Source organism: Archocentrus centrarchus, chromosome 20 (assembly GCF_007364275.1).
Source record: "Archocentrus centrarchus isolate MPI-CPG fArcCen1 chromosome 20, fArcCen1, whole genome shotgun sequence".
Taxonomy (NCBI): Eukaryota; Metazoa; Chordata; class Actinopteri; order Cichliformes; family Cichlidae; genus Archocentrus; species Archocentrus centrarchus.
The window spans coordinates 25,388,859-25,416,368 of record NC_044365.1 but is presented as its reverse complement, the minus strand read 5'-3'; the positions used below and the strand labels follow the sequence as shown (position 1 = coordinate 25,416,368).

The 27,510-nt window shown below is 41.0% G+C and overlaps 2 protein-coding genes across 4 annotated transcripts; one reads left to right on the top strand and one right to left on the bottom strand.

Annotated features, from left to right (window-relative positions):
- The first annotated feature begins 116 nt into the window (after positions 1-116).
- Positions 117-12,289, top strand: vill (villin-like). Of its 2 annotated transcripts, none has more exons than XR_004021545.1 (21): positions 117-236; positions 1,438-1,476; positions 4,573-4,656; positions 4,809-4,883; positions 4,973-5,172; positions 5,583-5,691; positions 6,000-6,110; positions 6,886-7,091; positions 7,213-7,291; positions 7,405-7,503; positions 7,751-7,904; positions 8,015-8,115; positions 8,231-8,368; positions 8,468-8,626; positions 8,899-9,078; positions 9,169-9,314; positions 9,678-9,822; positions 9,982-10,170; positions 10,481-10,549; positions 10,882-11,035; positions 11,689-11,824. XR_004021545.1 is itself a non-coding variant. In XM_030756269.1 (21 exons), the coding sequence occupies exons 1-21, from the start codon at positions 192-194 to the stop codon at positions 11,800-11,802; spliced, it is 2,730 nt and encodes a 909-aa protein (XP_030612129.1). In that variant the 5' UTR covers positions 117-191; the 3' UTR covers positions 11,803-12,289. The 2 variants fall into 2 exon arrangements, 1 of the variants encoding a protein (XP_030612129.1); XM_030756269.1 differs by having other exon boundaries at positions 10,748-11,035; positions 11,689-12,289.
- On the bottom strand, positions 12,157-27,510 carry plcd1a (phospholipase C, delta 1a). 2 transcript variants are annotated; one of them, XM_030756271.1, is made up of 15 exons: positions 27,341-27,510; positions 23,626-23,784; positions 19,483-19,711; positions 19,249-19,378; positions 18,911-19,139; positions 18,588-18,789; positions 18,145-18,289; positions 17,846-17,998; positions 16,817-16,966; positions 16,566-16,722; positions 16,362-16,478; positions 16,084-16,262; positions 13,730-13,871; positions 13,485-13,634; positions 12,157-13,050 (listed from the first exon to the last, which is right to left on the bottom strand). In XM_030756271.1, the coding sequence occupies exons 1-15, from the start codon at positions 27,366-27,368 to the stop codon at positions 12,959-12,961; spliced, it is 2,262 nt and encodes a 753-aa protein (XP_030612131.1). In that variant the 5' UTR covers positions 27,369-27,510; the 3' UTR covers positions 12,157-12,958. The 2 variants fall into 2 exon arrangements, with proteins under 2 accessions (XP_030612131.1, XP_030612130.1); XM_030756270.1 differs by lacking the exon at positions 27,341-27,510 and adding an exon at positions 26,017-26,208.

Here is a 27,510-nt window from a genome sequence, read left to right as displayed (position 1 = left end):
CTTGTAGCTTCCGCTTACGTATCAGCCACTTTTACTGCAGCAATGGATTAGGTATTACTGAACCCTTTGTACAAGCCTGGAGAGTTCTTGTAACCCCCCCAGCTCCAGCCCCCACCCGCCACCCAACCCTTTCCCCTCAGATATGCCGGGACTGAAGTTCAGCACATTGTTTAAATCATCTTCTTGTCAGAATGGAATCCAAGAATGAACTAAGAAGTGAAAGGACATGGTCAAAGGTAAGATCAACTTTAGCCTACAACTTGAAGCTGATGGAGACAAGAGTTGGTTATGTAACACTGTAGTCTTCAGATTCCCCGGCAGGGATTGTGTGAATTATATCAGACAAGAGTAATTGACATATCCCTGAACATAAAACAGCAAGAAAGCCTGATCCATGATTCATGCACTGACTGCAATGCACAATAAAAGGACTTAAAAGATTGTTCAAATACTTTGAAAATGTTGGCGGTACCAGCAGATGCAGGGCTTGGTGGTCTTGGTAGGGAAATAAAAGAGCTTTGATTCTGAAATGTTTAACAGCAGTCAGCTCTCACAGGCTCTTTTGAGTTCTGATGTGTAGGAGCTGACATTTTCTTGCAGCTCAAGGGTGTTCTTATCCAGCCAAGAAACCAACACACCATTATTTCTCCTGTATCTTTTTATTCAGTTCAACGTATGACTAAGGAGTTACATGCACATTCTGCAAAGTATTCTTTTTCTATTACTTCTCTTTCTGTGCAAATCACATTGGATGCAACTTGTTACTATATCTCCACATTTAGAAAACAAATGTAAACACAAGCTGCCAACACCTTCTCTGAACACCCAGTGCTGTAAACCTTCGATAATGTCAAGCGTTCTTCCTCAAGTGTCTGTGTGAGTAGGCACAGAATGAGAGATTTAGCCACAGAAAGCCTCTGATTCCTTTCCAATAGCACTCAGAGCTCCGTTAGTCCAATTCCCCCATCTGCTAGTTGTAACGGTTGTAAAATGAATAATTGGTGTCAAGTGGTTCCTGTAATGCCCGCTGTGCTGCCGAGGGCTCCGTCAGACATAAACACAACTCTGTTTAGCTATATAAAGCACAATCTGGACACTGAGAGGAGCTGGAGTCTATCTCAAATGAGGAGCTGTCAGTGGTTTTCTCAAATATCTTGACCCTGTGGTGCGTTGTGCAAGTCTCATTCCCCCCTTTTCAGCCTAAAATTAAACCAGAATCTCCACATCAAGCATGGGAGCTGGGAGAAGGGGCGTATCTAACACTGTGGCACTGTAAATATCGAGCAAGACGATGGCAGGTGTGTTCATACCTGGGTGTGGTGACAAATACATCCAGCCCTCTCTGCCTCACACACTGCAGCTTGCGCATGAGAGGAAAAGGCAGGTATCTTATAAAGACAGACTTTGTACATAATTCACTGTCTCCACAACTTGTAGGAAGCAGGCAGGACTTCACCACGGCAGTCACAGGACAAGGTAAGAACCATACTACCACTACTGCTGCTTCTTTAGGATTATCTGCATTATTTCTTTTAACTGAATAACACCTTTATTATCATGTTTGTGGCTTCTTTCCATTATTTCCATGTGTTTTTTCTTTAAACCAACATGATTTTAGACAACTTGAACAAATATATGCTGGGATGCATTTACTGTGCAGTATTAACAAAAGTCATTGTGAACGCTCAGTCAAAGGACAATGGGAGTTAATTGATAGGGAACCCGTCTTTCCTGTCTCAGTAATAGAAGCAATGCCACTCACCAGTTGATCTTTTCATGCTTTATTTGTTCACATTTTCAATTATTGTTTTTACTGGGGATCAGATTGCACAGTTGATTTTTTATTTTTTTTTATAATTTACAAGAGGGATTTTTTGGGGGGGTTTTGCCACTACAGCTGAAGTCATTGATCACTGGCAGCGAGGCGTCATCACAGTTAAGAGTGGAGTTGATTAATTTCAAATAATCAAATATCGCTGTGGCGAGAGAACATTGTTCACTTCTCCGTGCAGGTGTTTCTTATCTCTTCAACAATTCAATAATAATTTCTGCTTTGTATTTAAATGAATAATATCTGTGTATATACATACTGCAGTTGTATGTTTGCATGTTAATGTTGGGCTCTGTTTAACAAGGAATTCTGGTATTCCTGTCCAAAAAAAAACTAATGTGTAATGGACATACAGAAGGCAGGGTGTGCCTTCTCCTTTCCTACTTCACAAGAGAAAGGGAAAGAAACTATGAGGAATGCATTTTAGCAACACACACACACACATACACACACAAAAAAGAGGTAATTAAAAAAATATATCATGACATTTAAATGTTTCTTACATTTTGATAGACTACCCTCAGTCTCTTTGCAGATAGTAAGCCAACAGGGAACAACACAAGTTAAGCACACGTTGTGCAGACCGTGTGAGATGATGTTACTTTTGAATGAAGACGACGTTGAGTTCAAAAGCAATAAAACACACCCTATTTCTGATCAGTGGGCCATTGTGTTTGATATGGCTCACTGTGACCAGCTTTATCTAGATACATTTTTGCTGTGTAGCTTATATTTCAATCGGATGATTACAGTTGTATTTTTATGTCTTTATAATTGTGTTACTATCACGCCATCCACTTTTCACCCGGTTGTACTTTTGGCCACAATGACTCGCTCCACTGGTTACCTGAGTTACGTTATCTCATCATTTTAAACTTATCATTTTAAAGCTGCTCCTATAAAACCTCATTAAGTGTGTTATAAATAAGGTTTTTGGAATTAGTCTATTATCTCTTCAGTCCTCTTCAGTCTCACACACCAAAAACCATGTGCTGAAGGATTGTGCAACTTCATCCCCAGGCCTCTTCTTTTCATTTTCGAATTTCACCTGCTTCTTGTGTTTGTCCAGTGTGTGTCACCGCTTTATCTGAATACCTGAATACCAGAGCCTCTTAATTATACTATTAAGGGTGTGGTTAACAATAAGGATTTAGAGTACAGCTGATCTCAGCTTTCTCACTTCGTTCTCCCTCACACCACCATCACCATCAATCAGCGCCCAGTTATTTTATTACTTAATCCAGAACAAAGATTAGAGCCAGTGTGCGTGATACTGCTTGATATTATTTTTCCCAAGAATAATTACAACCACAGTTACTCCAGCTGTTTGACAATATCATATCATGGCATCAGTGTCCTGTGTGCATTCATAATATATGCCTGTTTCCATCCAGCCTGTCACCACTGAGCCCACAGTTGGCTCAGCTGGTGGCAGTGTTTGCACTTCAGTGCTGTTGTTTCTGATATCTCAGTCAAGAGGCGGTTAACGCGCCACTGACTGCAGGGCTTGTATTTTCCTGTAACGCCAAGCTGATACTCATTAGCAGGATTAGAGGTGCTTTGCTGTCAGAGATTTCATCTTTTGAAAGGGTTCACTTGTCATTTTAGAGACATCTGTTTCCAGCGATGATGAGTAAGACTGAGGAAGAGGTTTCTAAAGTGAACCAGTTGGTGGACATAGTGGAGTACTTTTCAGCTCCTTGGTGGAGTTGGTTGAGACCAAATAATGAATTAACAAAAGAGATTATTATTATTATGGAACAGTGATCCTGTGCTTCAGTCATTTGGCAAAACACAGCAAATAGTCCATAGACTGTACATACAAGATTGAAGTAGCCACCATAATGTGATCCATTAATTTGTAGCCTCAACTGTGGCATTTTGGCTTTTACCATTTTTTTTTTTTTTAAAGCCATGATCATATCTGTAAGAGAAGTAATAGCTGATGAGTTTATGGTAGTGGTATCAACTTATCTTGATTAGCAGAGTAGATGCATTAGTCACTGTACTGTTTAGTGAGTTGCTAGCCTTGGCTAATCTAAAACAAGTTTGAAACAAAATGCACTTACAGGAAACTCTGAAAATCCAACACTGAACGTTTGCTTTAAATACAACCATAATTTACAAAACGGACATTGTGCTGTATTGTGTTTAAACAAACAATGAAGATCACAAAGTCATTAGAAGAGGAGTGTTTACTACAGTAATAAAATAAAGTAAAAAGTTTCTTATAGACTTCATTACAGCGAGACTTCTTTTCGCAATTAGAAGGGCTTCCCTCTTCTAGCCGTTAAAAAGAAAGAAGGTTTAAGGCACTTCCACATCATGGACCAAGAGGTTATGTCCATCTTTTGTATACAGATATTTTATACAAAGCTATCTGGTTGTATCTGACGTATAACCAGGAAAATACAGCTTGTTATTCATGCTGTACTATTGCGGCATGAAGATCTGTTATTTTGGGTATCAACAATGTGATGGTGCAACATGTAAACCCTGGAAATCCTACATTCAAACTTACACCACAGTAAAAATATTTTTTTTTGTTTTACAGTTTAGTCTATAACAATTTATATTAAGACATCAGAAGACCATCAGATTTTTAATCTTTTTATGACACTGGATAATAAGTAGAACTGCGTATCTTCTTGTACATATCAGACACATGCACAGATGAGTTTGTGTTTGGCATCAGGCAGTGTAATCCCCTGCAAACGCTTTTGCTTTGTGTTTGTTTACAGTTCAACAAAATGATGAATGAAGTCAGTCGTGATGCATTTAAAAGTGTTCGCCAAAAGCCGGGCTTGCAAATATGGACCATCAATGTGAGTCATCTCTAAAGCACGTAACGTGCACCCCATATTATTGTGTGCACACTGATGTTATTGGTCTCAATGTTGAGCTTTAAGTAGAGCTGTGGCATGATGAAATCTTACATTGGTTTAAGGTTTAAGTTGTTGCTGTTTTCTTTATTTAGAAAATGGAAATGGTTCCTGTTCAGCCGCAAGGCTTTGGCAACTTCTTTGAGGGAGACTGTTACATTGTTCTATATGTGAGTAAAAAAAAAACTGGGTTATTTCATAAGAGGCTACAATGAGATATGTATCTCATATATCTCATGCTTTTCACGGTTATCACCAGATAAATGAGAAAAAAGGCTCCCACCAGTCCGCTGACATCCACTACTGGGTTGGAAAAACCTCCAGTCAGGATGAACAAGGTGCTGCTGCCTTGTACGTCACCCAGCTGGATGAGTACCTGGGTGGGAGTCCAGTCCAGTACAGGGAGGTGCAGGGCTACGAGTCACCGCGGTTCAGGAGCTACTTCAAAAATGGCCTGATGTGAGTTCCCAGGGAAGGCAGCTGGTGTTTGAACTGCAGGGGGATGGTGATATACTCAGGGGAATGAGTCTCTCTCTCTCACACACACACACAAACACACACTCATGTCGTAATCTTCTTGAGTCATGGCTTGCAACACTAATCCGTCTCTATGAAATGATTATGACACAAAACACAGTTGTTTCCTGAGGCTCAGCATTAAAAAAATGCAATTTTCTTTTGCCCAATTTATTAACCGCCAACCTTTAATTGTGTGTTTGTTTTAAAGTTATGCAACCTCCAGGAAAATTTCAAACTGGTTACAAAATTTTATTTATTTCGTTAATGTCCGTTCTGCTTTAAGTCTCTGGGGTTTATGTTTTTATTACACTTGAACTTTGATAAAGTGGCCTATGCTGCTCTCTCCACAGCTACAAGAAGGGTGGAGTGGCCTCAGGTTTCCAGCATGTTGACACAAACGTCTACAACGTCCTGCGACTGCTGCACATCAAAGGGAGCAAGGCTGTCACAGCAACAGAGGTATACAGAATAGAAAATAAAGTAATATGACTGGCTTTAAGATGGTCTTAGGGTTTACCCACTGCCTCCCTCTGCTGTTATCAGAGGCTTCACACAGTCATGCTACAAAGAGGTGTTGGCACCCCTCCTTAAACAGATTATGTCTTCTTGTTGTAGCTGTCAGAGTAGGTGTTAATTGCCCGCGGAGTGCCATGAGTGTGTGATATTTAATTAATACACTGTATTGTCTCATGCAGCGTATACTGTCTATTCAAATGGAGCAGAATGAGTTATTCAACTCTCCACTGTTTGTGTGTGTTTCCATGCAGGTGGATGTGTCATGGAGCAGCTTTAACAGAGGGGATATTTTCCTTTTGGATATCGGAAAAGCTATAGTGCAGTGGAACGGCCCCCAGAGCAACAGGAGAGAGAAGCTTAAGGTAATCCTCCACGCTGATTGGTTACAATAAGCAGTGACACGAGAAGTATTCATATCACAGGAAAGGGGAACAGCGAGGCCGTGAACTCAAAAGAAGACCTATTTTCAAACTTTTACATAGAAAGCTGATAAAATATATTTTTAGTACAGAACGGTGCCAATATTATTGATGCGCTTTCAGGTAAGCAGCATGAACAAAGACTGGTTTTGAAAAAGGAAGAATGACTTGATGTAATTTTATTCATTTTTTTGTGTCAAGTAAATTTTATGAACTCAGGGAGTCACAAACCAGTGGACTCCTAGTGCTGGTCAACAAGCCTGGATAAATAAGGAAGTACATGAAATCTGTGCCAGATCAAACATGTAGATCCAGTCACTGTGGCAACACCTTGGGAAACAAGGGAGCAGCTGAGATTACCTGTCAAGTGAATTCTAAGAATATTTTTTTTTAGTCTTGAAACTTGACTGTTGTGGATCTTTGATAATGACGCTGCCGTTAGCTCTAAGCAGCAAGCTTTCAATTATCTGTGAAATTGGAAAGAAACATGCAGGAAAAGGGGGAAAAGTTAGAAAGGAATGGTAACAACAGAAAAGGAAAGCCAGCAGCTATTTATAATTCCCCTTCTTTTTATATACATATTATTTCTGAGTTTTGGTAGTAGTGTAAATCTTTGCATAATAGGGGAACCTTTAAATCACTGCTTTAAATCAGTGCTAATTTTCGGGACATATTTTCTTTACATGACGTTGCACATCTTCTTCCCTTGTCTTTCCAGGCGGTGTTGTTGGCTCAGGACATCCGGGACAGGGAGAGAGGAGGTCGTGCTCAGATTGGTGTTGTGGAGGGAGGAGATGAGAAGAGCTCTCCGGAGCTCATGAAAGTCATGACGGCTGCGCTCGGCCCAAAACCGGCACAGCTGAAGGAGGCCACTCCTGATGATGTAACCGATAGTGCGCAGAGAAACAGTGTCAGACTCTACCAGTAAGTACATTGTACTGTACATTATACACTGCATTGCTCCCACAACACTGTAGAAATGTATTTTATTTTACTTTTGCTATTTTTTAATATCACATGCATTTTATCTAATTTTCCTCCACAGCGTTTATGACAATACTGGGAATCTAGTAATTCAAGAAGTGGCCACACAGCCTCTAACACAGGATCTGCTGAAATCCTCAGTAAGTGGTATTTATTCTTCAAGAACGTTCCTCAGAGGTTAATATTAAAAAAGAAAAGTGCTTTAGTTTCAATGTTTTGTGTGTGTGTGTGTGTGTTTTTTTCTGGGTTTCAGGACTGTTACATTCTGGACAACCAAGGGTCTAGCGTGATGGTCTGGAAAGGAAAGAAGGCCTCCAAGGAAGAGCGGCAAGGAGCTCTGAACAGGGCGTTGGTGAGTATACTGAATGATGACTGCGAGGATCTCTCACTGCCTCCTATTCTTTATGTCAGTGTATTATAAATCAAATATGTATATTTAAGTCCCTTTTCCTCAAATGAATGTGAATGAATATTAATTCATTCCCTTTTTCTTTTCCGAGGATCATCAGGTTTGAGGGCATTATCAGATTTTTTTGTTGTTGTTTGGTATTTTGGAGATGTTTTCCACTACAAGCTTTGTCATTAATCTTTTCCACCAGAGCTACATTAAAGCAAAGAAGTACCCATCCAGCACCACTGTGGAGGTGATGGCTGAGGGAGGAGAGTCAGCAATGTTCAAGCACTTGTTCAAATCCTGGACAGATAGAGAGCAAACTCAGGGCCTGGGTACCACCCACACCGTCGGAAAGATAGGTAGCCTTCTTCAAAATCAATTTCAGGGTTGTCTTGATATACTTTTTAATGATATTTATTGATATCTTGCCATTCATAATTAACACTGAACACTTTGGGTCTCCCTACAGCTAAGGTTGACAAAGGAAAGTTCGATGTGATGGAGCTCCATGCGCGCCCTGAGCTGGCAGCACAGCACCGCATGGTGGATGATGCATCAGGAGAAGTTAAGGTGGGGAAAAAACAGAAAACTATAAATACAGACAAACACAATCCATATGCATTTATGACTTTATTTATGCTGCTGCATATTATTTGATATGTTTCCTTTGGATTACATCTGTCAGGTGTGGCGCATTGAGAATTTGGAACTGGCTGAAATAGACCCCAAATCATATGGACAGTTTTATGGAGGAGACTGCTATTTGGTGCTGTATTCATATATAAAAGCAGGCCAGCATCAGTACATACTCTACATGTGGCAGGTCAGTGTCAGACCAGTCCGCGCTCCCTCCTCCTTCTCTTCCTGCTTCTCTGTGTTAATGCAATTTTTTTTTTTTTTTTTTTTGTCTGTCTCACATCAGGGACGCCACGCCACAAACGATGAGATCACAGCATGTGCCTTCCAGGCTGTCAATATTGATAACAAGTACAATGGTGCCCCGGTCCAGGTTAGAGTGGTCATGGGCAAAGAGCCACGCCATTTCCTGGCTATTTTCAAAGGCAAATTCATCATTTTTGAGGTATGATGTCATGATTTTCATGCTGAAATTTATTCTCTGGAAGATTAGAAATACGCACAAGCACAAAGTAAATAAATGTTTCTATCGGCATGTAGTGTAATTATGACACACGGAAGGAAGTAACTGCAGAAAATGTCTGTATTTCTCAAGTGGAAAGTTATTTTTCATGGAAACAATACTAGCAAAAACAAACAAACAAAAATACAACTCAAAGCATGAAATCAAAGTTGAAACTAACTGGAAACTGAATGTGTGTGTGTGTGTGTACAAAGGGAGGCACAGGTCGACCTGGTGTGGTTAACCCTGCCATTGGTGCCAGGCTCTTCCAGGTGAAAGGGACAAATGAGCTGAACACGAAGGCCACAGAGGTGGTGGCCAGGGCCGCTTCTCTCAACACCAATGACGTATTCCTGCTGAAGACTGACCACATATGCTACCTGTGGTATGGAAAGGTATGCGTCATAGAGCTGTGTAACAGACTTTTAAAGAACAAAAATATTAATCTAGCTTGCAATTTTTAAGTAATTTTTTTTCCTGATAAGGGTTGCAATGGGGATGAGAGGATAATGGGGAGAGCAATCTCTGATGTGCTGTCCAGGAATGAGAAGCAGGTGGTGATGGAGGGTCAAGAACCAGCTGAATTCTGGATAGCATTGGGTGGAAAGGCCCCCTATGCCAGTGACAGGAGGTAATTATTATAGATGGCAGCAACATCACTTTTGGGTATTGTGACAAAAATGTGATATTTTTGGCTTTTTTTGCTGAACATCAGAGTCCAATAGTCAAGTATTTACAATGATAAGCACTCAATCCAGGCCCAGAAAGCAAAAAAGAAATATCCAGTATAATAACACATTAACGAGGACTTCAGGATTCATCCAAAAGGCCCTTTAATCATATTTTGAACCATTTATAAGCTTACATTAAATCTGCATGGATTATTTTTATATCAAGGTCAGTGGGATATGCGCAGTCCCGTCACAGAGACAGAGAGCGAGAGAGAGAAAAGATTATGCTGCTGTTATGACAGAAAGGTCTGTGTCATTTTCAGATTCGAGAGGGAGGAGCCGCTTCACAGTCCCCGGCTGTTCGAATGCTCCAATCAGACGGGTCGCTTTAAGATGACTGAGGTGGATGACTTCGCCCAGTCTGACCTGGATGAAGAGGATGTTATGCTGCTGGACACCTGGGAGGAGGTGAGAGGACAAAGGAAGAACGTGAAGCTCATTGCGCGTGTTTCTGTTCATGAGAATACAGTTAACTCAGCATAAAGAGCTGAGGGCCTCTGCAGTCTGGTTATATCCTACCCAGTGTTTGCACAGCAGACTGATTCGTCTGTCTCTGAATCTTCTCAGCTTTTCTTGTGGATTGGTAACGAGTCCTACGAGTATGAGACCAAAGAGGCATTAAACAGCGCCCGGGATTACCTGAGAACACACCCAGCTGGACGTGACCCTGACTCACCCATCGTCTTTGTCAAACAGGGATATGAGCCACCCACCTTCACTGGCTGGTTCAACGCATGGGATCCTCACAAGTGGAGCGTGAGTTTAATAGTTTCTCTTTGATCTCCCTGGGATCCCTTAGAGAGAAGTATTAATAACAGACTAATCCAGTGTGATCAAGGTATTACAAATTCCCATTACATTATAGACTACTGATAATCTAAAAGAGCCACAAATATCGCATGAATCCTTTGAATTCCATTGTTTGAATTAATCATCTCAGAAACTGGGGACAACATACACACACATGTGAGTGTGTGTGTATGGATTGCTAGAAGATGACGAAGGCCCTGCATGATTACTAACTTTTACTAATTACTAATCTTGCTTCACTTGATCTTCTCAACAGGGAGGCAACTCCTATGAGGAGATGAAAAAAAAGCTGAGTGATGCAGCATCTATCTCACAGATCACTCTAGTAAGTAGCTGACACTGATCCTTATGCTGGCTGACCAAATGTACAAATATAATTGATGCAACACCTACTAGCGTCTTTAGTGTCATACACAATTATGTCACTAATCCGTGAATCTCTGCATCTCAGATGTTTGTTTATCAGTTTCCTGCAAAATTGCATCAAAACTCGTTCAGTAAAACTCCTCTGTCATGCCTGCAGGACCTGCAGAACACTAAGTTGAACAAAATTCCCGTCGGGGGAGGTGGGGGTGGTTACAGGGCACCAGGGGGCCCTGTAACTTCTCCGCCACCCAACAAGGCTGTCTTCCAAGATGAAACTAATTTGTTCCCCAGACCCTCCAGCCCCACAAGACCCCAGTCTGCTATGTCCTCCTCCTCTGGTTCCTCTTCTGGACCTGTTAATGCTGGGGGGTACCTTGACCCTGAACTCCTCGTCAACAAGTCTCCCAGTGAGCTACCAGAAGGAGTGGACCCCACCCAAAAAGAGGTGTGTATAGACGTTTGAGTGTAAATGGTAAAAATCAGTATGTGTTAACTAAAGTTCTTTTTTAGGGCATTGATTAATCCCCTTAAAATTCATGTTTGTTCATGACAATTACATATTTAGAAGTTTTTAATGAAAATAATCACTTTATGCCATAAAAACAATGCTTCGATTTGCCCCATTTTACCTGCAGTAAAAAGGATTCTGGTTCCTTTGGTTTTTGTGGCTGTCTTTGTCTTTGACTAGTTAACAAGGTTAAAAGCATTATTTTCATCAGAGGGGAGTCTTTAATCGAACTGAAGCTGCATTAATGTGCAGTAACATAAATAAAGCTATTTTAATCTTCTAGGTTTAGGCAAACTGACAACTGAAAAGGTCACTAAACAGCCACAAATGAATGCAAAATGAGTACAGAGAGATTAAAAGTGACGGCAGAGCCACATTAAATGCTTCTGGGGAAAATATGAACAACCACAAAGGGACACAAAATAGCTGCAACGAGACAATGAGGTGCTTTCCATGAAAGGGTGGGAGCCTTTTCCATTGTCTGTGCCTAGAGGCCTATTGCGTTTTATAAAGCATGCTGGTGTAACAGTGCTCTGTGTACAGTAGAGGTCAGTCAAACTGTTTCCCAACCTCTGCGCTCTGATTGGCAGGATTATCTGTCTGATAAGGACTTTGAGAACCTGCTTGGTACAAGTCGCACAGACTTCCATCGTCTGCCAAAGTGGCGTCAGAATGACTTGAAGAAGAAAGCAGGACTCTTCTGAGAGGGACTCTCCAGACTGTCTACTGCAAAATCTACTTGTAAACCAAAAAATAAGGACGTATTTTAGCTTTTGTCCTACAAGGTAATATTTTGTTTAAAAAAAAAAAAAAAAATCAACTAACATCCCAAGTTATTCAAATTTAAAGAATGGTATTTATAATTATGAACATGAATATAACTTTAAAAAAATAATTTAAAGGACATGACTAATATTTGTAAGATTTTTTTTTAATTGCTCTGCTTTATATTTATCTGTATTTTTTTTTTTCATTTTGTGTTGATCGTACTGTGCTACAGGTTTCTTAGCAGTGCCTTTTGTAAATCAGTGCAATGAATAAACACAGAAAACCACAAGTCGGGGACTCGGGGAGTGGTTTAATTCATGAGCTAGTGTGACTGTAAAAATGTTGTAGAACAATGGATGATACAAATAAATGAGGATACAAAATATTAGAACTTGTTTCAAACACAGAGACATAGGAAGTAAATTTGACTCCTCATATTATGTTTCTACTTTAAGGATAAAATCTTATGTACAACACTTGGAGACTCATATTTAAGGCACATAATGAAAGGACAGAAGCACATAGATTTACATGTAGCTGTTTCTCTCAATGAAAAAAAAATGTTTGTGATAGCAGACTGTTACAGACATCTGTGATCAATGTTCTTATGGCATCAACATGGACAAAGTATAAATCACTGTGGTCCAGTCTCATGAGTGTCCCATAAAACCTCTGAGAATCTAGAAAAATTGTAGTACAGTTGTAAAAATTAGATAGTCAGTAATCTTAAGCTGGAATTGACACAAAACACATAAATTCTACAGAGAATGCTGAATATAGTTTGCTAACTTTTCTCTCATTCGTTTTATTCATTCATTCATTGTCATTTTAAAAGCCCGCCACCAGACTTTTTTAAAAAAATAAAAAATAAAATCATACAGTGACCTGTAAGTGTCAGACACTTGTGAGTCAGCAGTCGTGGCATGTGAAAGCAAATTATATTTGCTGTTAAAAAAAAAAAAAAGACTGACATTATTTAGCTTCTTTTTTTTAAATGGACAAATCCCATTAGTGTTTGCATAAGACACTGTTCCTGTCAAGAAGTTTGTTTGTTTTTTCTCTTCTTTTTGTTCATTTTTTCCACACGTTTGCCTACTGGGCATCAATGGGCATGAGATGCACGAACAGACTGGCCGAGCTGATGACGTCGCCTCTCTTGGTGAGCAGTGGGACATGGCGATATCCTGGAAAACAGGAAGTAAGCTTGAGCTTTGTCAGCAAAGGAGAGCACCACTTCATAAAATGTGACAGAACAAAGGAAACGGATAAAGCGCAAAGTTGTTAGTCATGGTAAACTCTGAGCTGTTACAGTTCATACAGAGAAATTAAATACGGGATTTAAAAAAAAAAAACAAGGATGTTTAAGGTGGAATTACAGAAGACAATAAGGGGATAATGACGCACATTAAAGAAAGCCAAAGCTGTCAATAAGCAATGAATGTTTTTATAGCCTCTATTCAGCCTCTATTATGTTAGTATATGTTAAATAGTTTAACACTGATTTTTTTATTATGGAGGCAACCATTTCAAGCAGCCTCATAGAATTGCAGATTGTTTCTAACACTGAGGAACTGTTAATTTCTCGCGTTCAGTTCATCAAAACTTTGCGCTCTCTTACCGTTCTGTGCACTGGTGAGTGGCAGACAGTACTGCCCAATGAAATCATTCTGGGATGCTGTGTCATGGTCCTCCACCACAAATCGCACCAAGGCGAGCTCAGGCACACTGATGGGAAACTGGAATCCTTCATTCCACGTGGGGTTGAATCCTGCAGGGATTTATTACAGTTTTTTTCTTTTATTCTCTTCTAAACTGTTTGACGAGTAAGTGCATATAGTGTATACTTTCACATCTAACGCTCACCATTGTTATCAATGTAGTTTGTCTCTTTGCTGCCATTATCTGCTTGGACACCGTGGATCTCCACCCTCACTAGAGGATCCACAATGGATTTGTTTTTGTGTTTGTCCCTGTTGACTTTAGGTAACTGCTGAGCCGAGATCACCTGTTGTATTATGAGATAAAAATGCACACACCGGGTCACGTAACAATCCAAATACAGACTAAATTCAGATCTCATCAGACATCCTAGACATGATATGTGTATTCCACGGCACCCATCGGTGTTTTCACTGCTGGCACGATGATGACTTGATGACTTGATCTCTTTGTATGTGCACAAGCATCCATCAAATCAGGGATCCTCAAATCCAGGCCTCAAGGGCCGGTGTTCTGTAACTTTTAGATGTGTCTCTGCTTCAACACACCTGAGACAAATATAGAAGTCATTAGCAGGACTCTGGAGAACTTGACTGAATACCGAGGCGGTAATTCAGCCATTTGATTAAGGGTGTGTTGGATCAGGGACACATCTAAAACCTGCAGGACACCGGCCCTTGAGGCCTGGATTTGAGGATCCCTGCATTAAATGCTACTGTTTTTTTGTGTGGATTATGATTAATCATACAAAATTGTACAAGTCCCTGGAGACTTGTAAAATTGACAAGCCCTGACACAGTAGGGAAAAAAAATTAAAATTCACTCTTTTTTTTTTTTTTTTTTTTACAATTTAAGAGAATGATGTGGTGGTTAGCACTGTTGCCTCAGAGCAAGAAGGTCCTCCTGGCCCACCTTGGCCCGGGCCTTTCTGTGTGGAGTTTGCATGTTCCCCCCGTGTTTGCGTGGGTTTTCTCCGGGTGCTCCAGTTTTCTCCCACAATCCAAGGACATTTACTGACAGGCAGTTTCTGGGGTTAAGTTAATTGGTGATTCTAAATTGCCCATAGGTGTGAATGTGAGTATGAAAGTCTCTGCATTAGCCCTGTGACAGGTGGGATAGGCTCGAGCCTATCCCACCTGTCTTTGACACCATCTCCCACAACAAGATTTATCTTCCATTGGCATCACCCACACCCCCCTTGACTGGCTTCAATCTTATCTCACAGGCCACACTCAGTTCATCCGACTTAAGTCTTTTAAATCGCACCCCTCCCGTTACCACAGGTGTGCCTCAGGGTTCTGTCCTGGGGCTCCTCCTCTTTATTACTTATCCTCTTCCCCTTGGCAATCCATCCATCCATCCATTTTCTTCCGCTTATCCGGAAGAAAATGGATGATCTTCCATTTTGGCAATATCTTTCGTAAATTTGGTATTAATTTTCACTGCTTCGCAGATGACACCCAGCTCTATTTATCCACTAAACCTAAATTGTCACTCCCACCCTCCTCCCTCACCACCTGCTTGTCTGAAATCAAATCTTGGTTCACCACAAACTTTCTTAAATTAAACAGTGATAAAACTGAGTTACTTCTTGTCAGAACAAAGTCCATTCTATTGAAAGACAACAGTTTCTCACACACAACTGACAGCTCCTCGGTCTCCCCCTCCCCTCAGGTTAAGAGTCTGGGTGTCATCCTCGACAGCACTCTATCTTTCCACTCCCATATCAGTAATATTACTTGGACTGCATACTTTCATCTCCAAAACATTAATCGTCTCGACCCCTCCTTCTGCCCAAATACTCCATCCTTGTCCATAGTCTTGTTACCTCCCGTACTGATTATTGTAATTCTCTTCTATTTGGCCTCCCTCTCAAATCCCTCCATAAGCTTCAAATGGTTCAAAATTCAGCTGCTCGCATTATCACTAAAGCCCCTTCATTTCAGTACATCACCCCAGTCCTACAGCAACTGCACAGGCTCCCAGTTCAATTCAGAATTCTTCTAAATACATTCAAAGCCATCCACAACCTGGCCCTTCCCTATCTATCTGATCTTCTTCTCAAGGCCTCCTCCTCCTGCTTCCTTTGTTCGTCTTCTTCCATCTGTCTTACTGCACACCCTGCCCGCTTCAGCACTATGGGGAACAGAGCTTTTTCTCGCTCTGCTCCCCGACTGACATCCGTAATATCGATTCTCTCCCTGTCTTCAAAGCACACCTCAAAACTAACCTGTTTAATAAAGCCCACTCACTTTAGTTCCCAGGTCATTTGAATTCTATTTCTTTTGTGTGATTAGTGTTTTGTTTTTTTGTTTGTTTTATTAATTCTGTAAAGTGGCCTTGTGTGTTTGAAAGTTGCTTACAAATAAAATGTATTATTATTATTATTATTTTACTTGTTGTACACTGCCGTCTTGAAATTCCTTCAAATTTAAAAGGAAATTTCACAGGATATATTTGACCTCTAAGAAATGCATCTTTTTAGCTTTAACTCCCACCATGATATGAAAGATCTTCTTCTTCAGCCACGGCCCTTTGGTAAGTGTGTTAGGGTCAAACTGAGAGGACAGGCTTCTCTGAAACTCAGGTTTGAGGATGTAGCCACAGAAGCCATTTGGCCGAAACCGTCCCTGGTTTAAGTGCATTTCCTTGGAGGGAGTCTGGAAGTTCAACGCCACTATAAACAAATCAAAGAGAAAAAAAATCATTTTTGGGAGGTGGTGGTGGTGGGGGGTATAGACTTTTGTTATGCTGTATGTTGTGCATTGGAGCATACCTATCTGACACCCAACATTCCACATGGGAACTGGGTTATAGTTGGAGGAATCTGTTCTGGAGCCGGCAGGGTAGATCCTACTGAGTTTATCCATGTTGTGATGAATGAAGGCAGTAGCTACAAGAACACATGAATTTTTAATTTTTTTTTTTTAAAGCAATAGTGGAGTGATAGTAAATGCAGGTAAATGCAGTGCACGTTTACCTGAGGTCTCAGCGAGGTGGAATGCTTTACTCTCCTTGAAGGATGACATTTCATAGAAGGCCTGGTTGTCTCTGGCATGTTCAAAGCCATTAAAATGGACACTCTTACAGTAGATGACCATGTCTGACAGCTCTCTGGCAAGTTTGATCTTTGTTTTCTGAAACAAGGAAAGACACGGATGAGCATGAAAGCTGAAACTAAAAATAGTTGTTTAAATTTTTTTTAAAATGAGTAAGAAGCCTTTGGCGCACCTTTGGTTTCGGTTTTTCGGAATTCTCCTTGCACTCTGCAGCCTCGTCCTCCTCAGACACGGTCTCGTCCTCTACAACTTTGTTACTGGTGAAGACTGCATCCAGTTTGTTCAGTCGTTTTCCCTTGATGAGGATCTTTCCCTTCAGTGCCTGCAAAGAGACACAAAATGTTATCTTATGCAATTTCTAAAACTTAAAATACACACTGTGCAGTAATGTGGAAAACAAAACTGCATTGCTTCATGCAGGAAGGCACATATTTTAATTCATAGCAAAAGAAACTGACTGTTAATCACACCCTCCAAACAACCAATGACAGAATGGGAGAGATAAATTTCTTTTGACGCTGACAATGCTACAGGGAGCCACCTTGTGAGTGCTATATTTCAAATATTCATATTTCCCTTCTCTTTATGTTTGTCCCAGGAGTGAAGGTAATTTTCCAATCATTTGGCAGAATTTTAGAAAAGTCATAGATTAAAAGAGAGTTAGAAAATAGAAAACAAATACAAGACATTTTTAGAATCAAGAGATTTATATATTACTTGGAATATCCCTGTTACAAATTCCAATAATAATAATAATAATAACAAGGTATATTGCAATAATAATAAAACTTTGGATAACCTAAATTTATCTGGAGTTTAGGTTCACTGGTGATTCTAACCTGTCATCCAGAGCTCACACGGAGATTAAATTCCACTTGCAAGCAATCTTTGTTTTCAAACACAGTGTTGTCTCGAACACGCTCACTCAGCTGTTACAGCAAATGATTACATAATCATTAAGTGATACCAAAAAAGCAAAGGTATTTTGATTATGAGGATGTGGTGTAATAGGATGGAGTATCCTCATTTGATTGGATTCCCTAAACAAAATGTGGGTCATGTTAAGGTACACAGAAAAGTGGTTTATTAATTTAAAAGGGGAACTGTTAAGGTGCTGTCTTCCTTTGATGCTTTGTTTATGAGGGCAGGTCTCCACGAACGATGTATCATGTGTCAGTGAATTTAGATATTGGGATTTCACCTTAGGTGATGGGAAGTTGGTTGGCATGGTGTCGCCCAGAGGCTTTTTGACCAAAGCATCACCCAGGATGGAGATCAAATAATGGGCCATGAGCTTCTGCTGGTCCACTGAGCAATGGTTCTCCAGGGACAGAATGACTGGGTATTCTGAAGTCTGGAAAACAAAGGAAACAATGTGAAGGTGAACTTCAGTCAATTTCTTGTTCCTATTGTGCGAGGGAGAGCAAAGGGCTGGGGATTCAACGCAATCTCCAACAAGAGCAAGGTAAAACATCCCAAGTAGTAGACTATGTCACATACTTTGAAGGCGTATTCCTTGATGACTTTGATAACGTCTTTGAAGAGCACTTTGGAAGTGAGTGTGTGGCCATGATAAATAACAGGCTCTCCGTTAACCCCATCCCAACAGTCCAGCTCCACACAGCGGCAACTCTTCATCAGCGCTCTGCAAGCAAAGAAAACATTTGTGACCAACTACATACCACAGACATCACATGAACTTTGCCTGTGTGTCAACTGGAGCGATTCCTGGACTGTGGTGTCATCCCAAAATAGCCCTTCATAAAAGCCCAGGAACTACTGATGTGGTCTAAAACAGGCCTGATACATCTTTATTCAGTCTAACTGAAAGAAGAAGCCTGCAGAATCAGGTCTCATTTGCTAAAATTTCCAGTTGTTACAATTCAACTGCTTCTAATCTTCAGTTAAGGCTATCTGTATAAAAGTAATATAATAAAATTTACTTTATGTAAGCTTCTGTGCTGCTGGGCCCTTTGAGCTGGTCTTCCATCAGGTATGTGTTGTGTGAGGAGGAGATGTAGTAATGGCTGAGGGGCTGGTCCATGTCCTGATACTCAAATTTGTGGGTTGGATTGAGGATGCATCCATCCTCCTGCTGCAGGTACATCAGGAAGCCATCTTTTGTCATGTGCTTCTTCTGCTTGGCTGTGACACACATGGATGAACATGTTAAATGGAAAGTGATGCATAAAGCAGTTGAAATAAAGCTCTGATAATATGGTCATTAGTCATAAGTTTATTATGCGCTGGTGTCCAAAATAACTACCTGTTTGATCCACTTCATATTTCTCAATAAGCCTGTGGGCGTCCTCTTCGGTCACCTGCTCCCGCTGCTCATTCAGCAGGAAGTTCAGCAGGTCTCTGGCGCTCATCTGACCCTCTGTTTGAGCATATTTCGCATAGATGACATCAATCTCCTCGCGGTATGTCAGCAAATGATAGAATTCAGTGATCTCCGAGCCTTCCAGGGTGCCTGAATGGGATATGTCACATTTCTGTGCAACGTAATGAGGCAGTTAATTAAACAGAAATGACATTTTATGGCTGATTAACTCTGAACTTGAGAGATACACTTTTTAAAAAAATTTTCTGACAAGGTCTCACCTTAAAAATCTCCGCTGCGTAAGTGTCACTAACATCAACATTGATCTGCCGCATGAAGTGCTTCAGCTCCTTGAGGGTCATCTTGTTGTCACCGTTCTTGTCAGCCTTACGTAGGCAGCTGATTATCCAGCTGGCATTCAGATGTAAGGAGCTGATGTATCACAAACAAATGCACTCACACACAAAATGCATACACATTTCTCGCTTTGCTCGCTTGACTTTTGCTAAGGATACTGTTCTCGCTTCTTCTGGTCACTGAGGTTGTGCATGTTGTTGATGATCTTCTCCAGGCCGGTCACCCACTTATTTAGTTCTTCCTCAGATTTTGCCATCAGGTCGAGATTTTTCTTGCGCCCCTTGAAGAAGATGGAGAAACACCGGTCCTCGACGCTGTCATCGGTGTATTTTTTAAGCCCCTCAGACTGACGGCCCTTGCGAACTGATTCAATGTCCAAAATGGAGACTGTTTGAAGAGAAGGGGTGTTAGACATTGTGGCCCTTGAGTCATACTTAGGGTTGGTGTGGTAATAACAGGTGAGCTAGCAAAAAAGTCTTTTTAAGGATGACTATGTAACACTGTGCAAAAATGAAGCTGTTGCCAATCAGATGCTTTCCAAATGGTGTTGCATGGTGGATCAAAATCTGATGGTACTTTTTTGCATTCATAATTCCATCAATTTTGACAAGATCCCCAACACCACTGGCTAAATGCAGCTCCAAACCACAACAAAGTCCCCACTGTTTCCTCACCTCTTTTCAGCACACACTGAAGACCAGGCTGAGATATACCAGGTTATCGGTTAACTATCAGGACATTAGCATTTAGCCATAATCCCTTGACACACAGTCTTTTCCTGAGACTTGAGACAATTCCACATGTTGTGGCGGCAGACTTCTTGTCCCAGTGGTTACAACAGAAGCTGTTTGTCCATCTTATCAACAGGAAGGGTTTTGTCTCAACAGGTCACGTCTGTGGCCTTTGCTCACAAATTTACAGCAAAAACATTCATCTTCCAGGCAACTGGAAGATGTAGAAAGGGTAAGTTTCTAGTTTGATTCCAATAGGATTTATGTAGCAAGGTCTGACATGTGGATACTCTATTGCAGTGAACCAAGCATGGACCTAAGCAGCAACGGTTAAAATGCTAGCAAACATTGCTTTTTAGCAAACCCTGCTTATTTACAGAATATCAAAATTTACGTTTTAGTTGTATTTTTGACCAGCCTTCACAAATTCGTGAGAAAGTTGTTTTTAGCAGATAAACACTGCACCGCTCATTATCTTTGTTTGGTATTGGGCAGTTTGTGTACAGTCGACTTATCAGTGCTTTGTCAGTGGAAACAGATGAATCCTGCTGAATACAGAGATATAGACATAGCACTATGAGGCATAAAAGCAGAGCAGTGAGATGAAAGTATAAAAAATATGGTAAACCGAGCTGAGTTGGGTGATAATTTCATTTCACATCATCTTTTAAACACTTGTTGGGATAAAAATTTCATAAAAACTGTTTACCATTGCCAAGATCCAGTTAAGACTTTATATAACAAACTCCGTTCTTCACGACTGTCCTGCTGTCAAACACATTACAGAATCTTGTTCACATAAACTGGATTGAGCCATTTTGTCCAAACATTCTTAAGGTTTAGGAGCCCTTTGAGGCCTAACAAACGGTTTCTCCAACATTTTGTTATCTGTTGTAAAACCTGGATTCTGTCACAAAACAAAAACACACTCAAGATATTTAATTACTGCACTTTAAAACAATTTGATGCAATCTGACCCCTCCTGATCGTCTTCTCTAAGGCACGGGCAGCGCACGTACTCACATAATCAAAGTTTCTGGGACTAAAAATGTCTACTTTCATCAACCACACAGACACACAGACAGCATCTACAAAAAGTCTCTGCAGACTGATGCGGCTGTTGCATCGGCGCCCAGCTCTATTGTTGAGCAGCTTAATATACGGAAGAGCATCCACTACTGCGCATGATGTAATCACACAGCAAAGACTATCGACTTAGTCATGAGGCTGTTATGGCTGGGGCCACAGTCGCCGCACTACTAAACCCAGTGAATGGTTCCTCTTTGGAGCGGAAGAAATATAAAGGTCAGACTAGCTAAAAAGAAAAACACCACCCTCGGGGGGGGCAATGGAGTGAAACACGCCCAAGTTTTCCGAGCCCTGCCTCAGCTGATTGCTGGATGACTAAAATACCATAGAAGTGCTCAGCAGAAGAGGGAGTGTTTGTTTAATCTGTGCATGCACACTGTGTCCCACAAAGCAGCCTGATGTAGAGGTTGTGAATTTGGACCAATTTCAGGGCATCCCATCTGGAGAGACTGTCCACAGTGTCCAAGCCATGTCACGCAGGCATTGTTTGAATACCACATACAATTTTACACAACGAGATTATTATGAAGGCCTGACAAAGTTCTGCTGTTTCTAAAACTCTTTTCTTCAAAGGGAAGAAAGAGTTGGAGGGTTTGTCATGTAAGTGAGGGAACAAAAAAAAGCATCTTTAAATGTCAACGTAACAACTAAAAGTTAGCCAGATTAGGCAGATGCACTGTTTGCTTATGCAACTTCACATATTTTACAATTTCCTGATATTTTGAACTCCATTTCTGCTCTGGGAAAACTATTGGCATCCATCCATCCATCCAGTCACTTCCGCTTATCCTGTCCAGGGTCGCGGGGGGGGGGGGGGGGGGGGGGGGGGGGGGGGGGGGGCTTGAGCCTATCCCAGCTGACATAGGGCGAGAGGCAGGGTACACCCTGTACAGGTCGCCAGCCTGTCACAGGGCCAACACAGAGACACAGACAACCATCCACACTCTCATTCACACCTATGGGCAATTTAGAGTGGCCAATTAACCTAACCCCAGTAACTGCATGTCTTTGAACTGTGGGAGGAAACCAGAGTACCCGGAGAAAACCCACGCCGACACGGGGAGAACATGCAAACTCCACAGAGAGAGAGAGAGGCCTGGGCCAAGGTGGAATCAAACCCAGGCCTCCCAGATGGTAACTGAGGCAGCAGTCCTAACCACCGCACCAGTGGTGGTTACCCAGTGGTGGTTACCCAGTGGTGGTTACCCAGTGATCCAGCGGCTTTTTGCAGCATCAACAGTTTTGCAGGCATCGTGTCAGGGTAAAGACAACCGAGCTGGAAGGAGGCGCTTTCAATAAACCAGTCGATATAATTCCACGTCATTAGATCAGGGCAGTGACCAAAAGAATAAGGTCATAATACAAATGAACGAAATGAGTGTCCTTCATAGGGTGTGGGGACTCCACCTTAGAGATAGAGTGAGGACCTCGGACATCCAGACAGAGTTTCAGAAAAACATTGGGGGATCCCTCTTCTAGAACGGAGGGTGGATGGTGTTAAAATGAAGGCGCCCCTACTAGAATTACGGCTATTAAAAAAAAAAAAAGAATAGTATGACATAAGTCATACAGCTTTTCAAGCTGATAAATTTTACTTCATTAAAGCACAGCAGCATACAAAATACAGTTAAAAACACTGCATACTGTCCTCCCACATGCTCCTATTTTAAACAAAGCCTTTTTAGAGCTGACTGGTGAATGCGGTTTGCTAAAGCCCACTTGAACGCAATACATTTAAAAAAAGATGCTTATTTCTGTAAATGAGGAAATGCCCACTAAGAAAGTGTGGTAATGCTAAAAAAAAACACCCTGTCTGTAAAGAGAATATTAGACTCATTATTCTCAATGCTTGTTCAAGGCTTGGGGAAGAGGTCATCTCACCTAACAGCAGTAGCTGGTAGGGAAACCTGAGCCCCAGAGGATGCACACATAGTGTACATTCAGTGGATCACTGAATTGAAAATCTAAGGAAAAGAATCTCGCTAACACACAAACACACAGTAAGGATTCACACTAATATTTCCCAGTCTGACTTTGGCCACACCACCGTACCTATGAGCGCTGGGCTGTTTCAACACAGTTGTACTGCTAGTGGAATATGAGGCTGTGCTTCTGTGTGTGCTGTAAGGGAAGACGCTATTGTTAAGATCTGAAAGGAGAGCCCTTAGTTGACAGAATAATAGAAGACTGCTGTGCAGGTCAAAAAAACAGATGTTCTTATCAGAGTAAAGTAATTGAAATGCAACACAGAACTTTTACATAGCCTCGCAACAGATTGGAGGCCTGTCCAGGGTGTATTCCTCCTCTCACCGTGCAACAGCTGGGATAGGCTCCAGCAACCAAATTGGACAATGGGAAGAAAGTGGATGATGGATGGAAACTGTACGTCCCTTTTTGTTAATTTTTTACAAATCCTTTAATTTTCTCTCACATACATGTTAATGTTCAAACACAAACAATCCAGCTAACGGTTACACTCACAGGTCTGGGTTTTCTTGAATTTTTTCTTGGATTCATGCCAAAAGGTCTGGCAGTCTTCCTGCAGTTTGTAGTATCGATTCTTTTTCCAAGAGTTTGAACAAATCTTGACCAGTGGCCCTCCCACCAACAGGAACTGGAGATCTAAATCTCCCTCCAAACCTGCAGAAAGTGAGGACAAAAGGGACCGTCAAACTACTTTTTAAAAAAAATAAAAATAAAGTTCAATAAACCACTTTGTTAGATATTACAGAAAATTGTGGATTAGTATCTGAAGTAAATAAACATGCTAGGCATAGTTTCTCAAACCTTAAAACTAACACTTTAATGGCCTTTGATCCATAACTACTTACAAAATACAACAAATTACCAAAAAAAACTTCTAACTTGGTTTACAGGTTTTTGGTATATCAATAAGCACATGCTCTAAAGTGTCAAGAGGACCCATAATGCACGCTGCTAGCTGTGTTTTTGTTCTTGACCTCTAATTGAGCAACTCGACATGATTCACAGCTCCAAAATAATCCTTACTCATCTGATTCTGGACCTTGTCGCAACCCCTACCCCACACTCTGAAACAAGCTGTTTTAGTTCTTCTCCCTTTAAGGCAGAGCCAACTTTATGCCAGCTTTCTTCTGATTGGCTGCCCCTCACAGAACAGCAGGTGGATGTGGCTGATGTGCTCACAGCAGAGTCAAGTGCCTGTATTAGCGATATCACTCGTCTTTGACCTCATCAAGACCCAAAAAATTGAATAAATAAATAAATAAAACAACTACCTGGAAGTACCTGTAGTACAGTGCAGTGCTTCACAACATTTCAGACAAGCTGAGACAACAACCAGTCATTCAGGTGCACCAGTTTGATGAGGGTGGCACTCTGGAAAGGGTGTGCAATCCAACTGAATGAGTCAAAGCTTATTTTTCAGTTAGCGCTGGAGTGTACGGGTGTACTTGACACAGCTTTATGTACAGAAGCTTAAAATTCTCTATAACACAGAATGAGAATATGTAATACACTCCTAGTAAACAAAGGGCATTTGAGGATAACACATTAAATACAACAAAGGGGAGTGGTTTAGGGTTGTGGGCAGGATCACAACATAACAGACATTTTTTTCCTTCAGATCGCACCACAAACCCACAGAGGCTCTTTATGAGTTTCTGCCCTCTCTGCAGCCAGGGAGGAGGGCTCGGCAATGCAGCACCACCTCTGCCCAGTCAGGCTTTCTGTTGGGGGCTTTTCTCCGTGCACCTTCTGTGTTTTTGCCAACTCCCTTTCCTTGTAATCGATTTTACTGTGAAGAGCTTTCACACACCCGCTTTCAGTCACCCAACAACTTCATGTTACGAAAGCAGGCATTGTTTGCTTCTTTTTAAGCAAAGTAATCAGTTTCAGATGGGAAGAAGAGCTCTTAAAAGTAATATATACACCCTATGAGGCAAGTTAGGGCAAGAAAATTCCAAGAACTGTGTTAAAGGGAAAGAAAGGAATTCCTTTCAGCCTTGAGTGTATGGGTTGACAGAATTTTAAGCATGGAAAGAGTTTGTGCTGTGTACAGTATTTGGGCACAAAACCGCCCACTGACTTTAACTAATAAGACCAGTTTGAGGTTTAAAAAGTGTGATATTTTTTTAACATTAGATCACTGTGTAAAATAGCAGCTAGATGGAAACAGAGTTGTTTTTGTTGTTTAACCACACACACACACACACACTAATACACTAGAACACCATTCATATGCATGTGACCTAAGACCCATAAAGGAAGAGGTATAACCATTTAAAACAATTTAATTTCCTTATAAAACTCATAGAGTGTGGTTTTTAAGTGCTTGATATGAATCCAGTGTTTTCAGATTATGATTGTGTTATAAATTACACTAAGCTGAATCAAAATGTAAATGAAAATACTGCCCTCCCTCTGCAGATGACTATACTCAGGAAACTGTGCTGTCTACAAGGGGAAAACAGAGAACCACAAAACCAAGAATAAAACGCCTCTCAGTTTTTCCTCAGCTCATTCAACCTTTTTGAAGGTAAAGCACCATCCTGTGTTTGTACTCTTATTTATCCACAGCTCTAATATAGGTTGCGTCAAGTCTTTTTCAGCACCATCAGTGGTTCTTCTGCTGTAACTGCTTTGGCGGTGTCCCTGCTCCACAAAAGACTTCGCTCTTGCGCCTTGAATGCTCAATGTCAAAACACAAACCATATGCTTACCACAACCGCCCGACACGCAGCAAAAGATTTATCCTCCGAGGTTGCACGTGATTAGTGATTTCTTTTTTTCTTCACGAGACAGATTTTCCAAAATCCAGGTTATCCAAACATTCCCATGTTGGCAAAGCAATCGAAAACGCCTCAAGCACGCTCGCACCTTTAGAGGACTTACCTACGCGTTTTCCATTCTCCTGCGCAACTTTTTTCTGCTGTTCTTGAAATGCCAGTTCCTCGGATTTGGTTCTTTTCGGGTGTTTATGGAAACAGGACATGTCGGATAAACTTTTTTGTTTACCCCACAAGGCTACAGAGACAACCCAGTCGGGTCGGTGCTCGCTGTGGATGAGAAGTAACACGTAGTTCTCTCCTCATGGGGCGGATCCCAAACATATTCCTCTGTTAGAACCACTATTCCCCGCAAGGGTGCTGTTGTTGTTTGTGCTCAAGACTTTCAGACTTTACAGTGGTGAGGGGTTTGAGATCTCCTGTCACATCTCCTGTAAGATTACTGGTGGCAAACTTTTTAATTCTAATGTCTGGGTACACCTCTGGCTGACTTAATTGGACGATCCATTATAGGCGCTGTCTCTAATAAATACTGTCAGTCTTTTCTGCAATATTGAAAGGTCTTGTGCGCTTAAAGGATCATTTTCAAATCGTAAAACAAATGATAAAATGGCACAAAAGACTACAGTATGGCTTTAAATACATTTCTATGTAACAGGTGGCACACACCTGTTTTCAGGCCTTCATCAGTTACTGTAGCTGTTTCCAAACCCAATTAAAACCAAGATTGCATATCTGTAAATTAGATGAATATTTTACTTATTGCCTACTGGAGTAATGAGCTGCAAAACAGCGCCACTCCGAGGGACAACGTGATTAAAATTACGGATTGGCCTATAGTTAAAAAATGGGGCCAATTTAAATTGTATATATATATATATATATATATATATATATATATATATATATTTCTGCAAGGGTTTATAACGACTGCATCTCATCTAAGAAATCTGCGCGGCTCATTGATAAACACCCTTTGGGTGTGGAGACTGAAAAATGTGATGAAATGTAACACCTTCAGTGCTATTCGTTCTGTTTGATGAAATGTAGTACTGTCTTGGTAACAGATGCATGTCACGATAGAAAACCACGACCTCAATATTTGCGTAACAAATTTGCGTTAAAAGAAAACAAAATACTGAACGTGACAAATTGGTATTTCTCTGACACCAGAAAACCACAAAGTTCTCCTATTTCTAGGCATTATATATGTATATATGAGATTTTGTGTAGGTTATTGAGTAAACAAGACCCAGCTTTCATTCACAGTTACTGCAGAAACATGGTTGAGAAGTCCCTATTAGACCCCGCTCCAGGTCACTGAAGGAAAATACGTAAATAAATTTTTAAAAAATACACAAAAATAAAGAAATGAACGTGTGCGCTGATCAGTACAAGTAAAGTAAATCTGTGCGCTCATACCAACTCACCATGTTTTCCAAGTGCGCTGAGCTCCATTCTTATATCATTTGATATAAATCACCATGTGCGGTGCTTCCCAAGTTTTATGAAACAGGTGAAATCCCAGTCATACAACTTTTCTCTTTGCCCTGTGGAAGAATAAATCCAGCCTGCGTTCCTGTCCAAGCCGAATCACACA

What these genes read in the sequence shown, in the direction of transcription:
- vill (XM_030756269.1), top strand. Translation starts at nt 192, where the DNA reads ATGGAATCCAAGAATGAACTAAGAAGTGAAAGGACATGGTCAAAG. An exon ending in ACAGGAGAGAGAAGCTTAAG is followed by an intron (nt 6,111 to 6,885) that starts GTAATCCTCCAC and finishes TTGTCTTTCCAG; the next exon opens with GCGGTGTTGTTGGCTCAGGA. An exon ending in GGGATCCTCACAAGTGGAGC is followed by an intron (nt 10,171 to 10,480) that starts GTGAGTTTAATA and finishes TCTTCTCAACAG; the next exon opens with GGAGGCAACTCCTATGAGGA.
- plcd1a (XM_030756270.1), bottom strand. Translation starts at nt 26,116, where the DNA reads ATGTCCTGTTTCCATAAACACCCGAAAAGAACCAAATCCGAGGAACTG. An exon ending in AGCACAGAAGCTTACATAAA is followed by an intron (nt 18,290 to 18,587) that starts GTAAATTTTATT and finishes CTTTGCTTGCAG; the next exon opens with AGCGCTGATGAAGAGTTGCC. An exon ending in GAATGTTGGGTGTCAGATAG is followed by an intron (nt 16,263 to 16,361) that starts GTATGCTCCAAT and finishes ATTTGTTTATAG; the next exon opens with TGGCGTTGAACTTCCAGACT.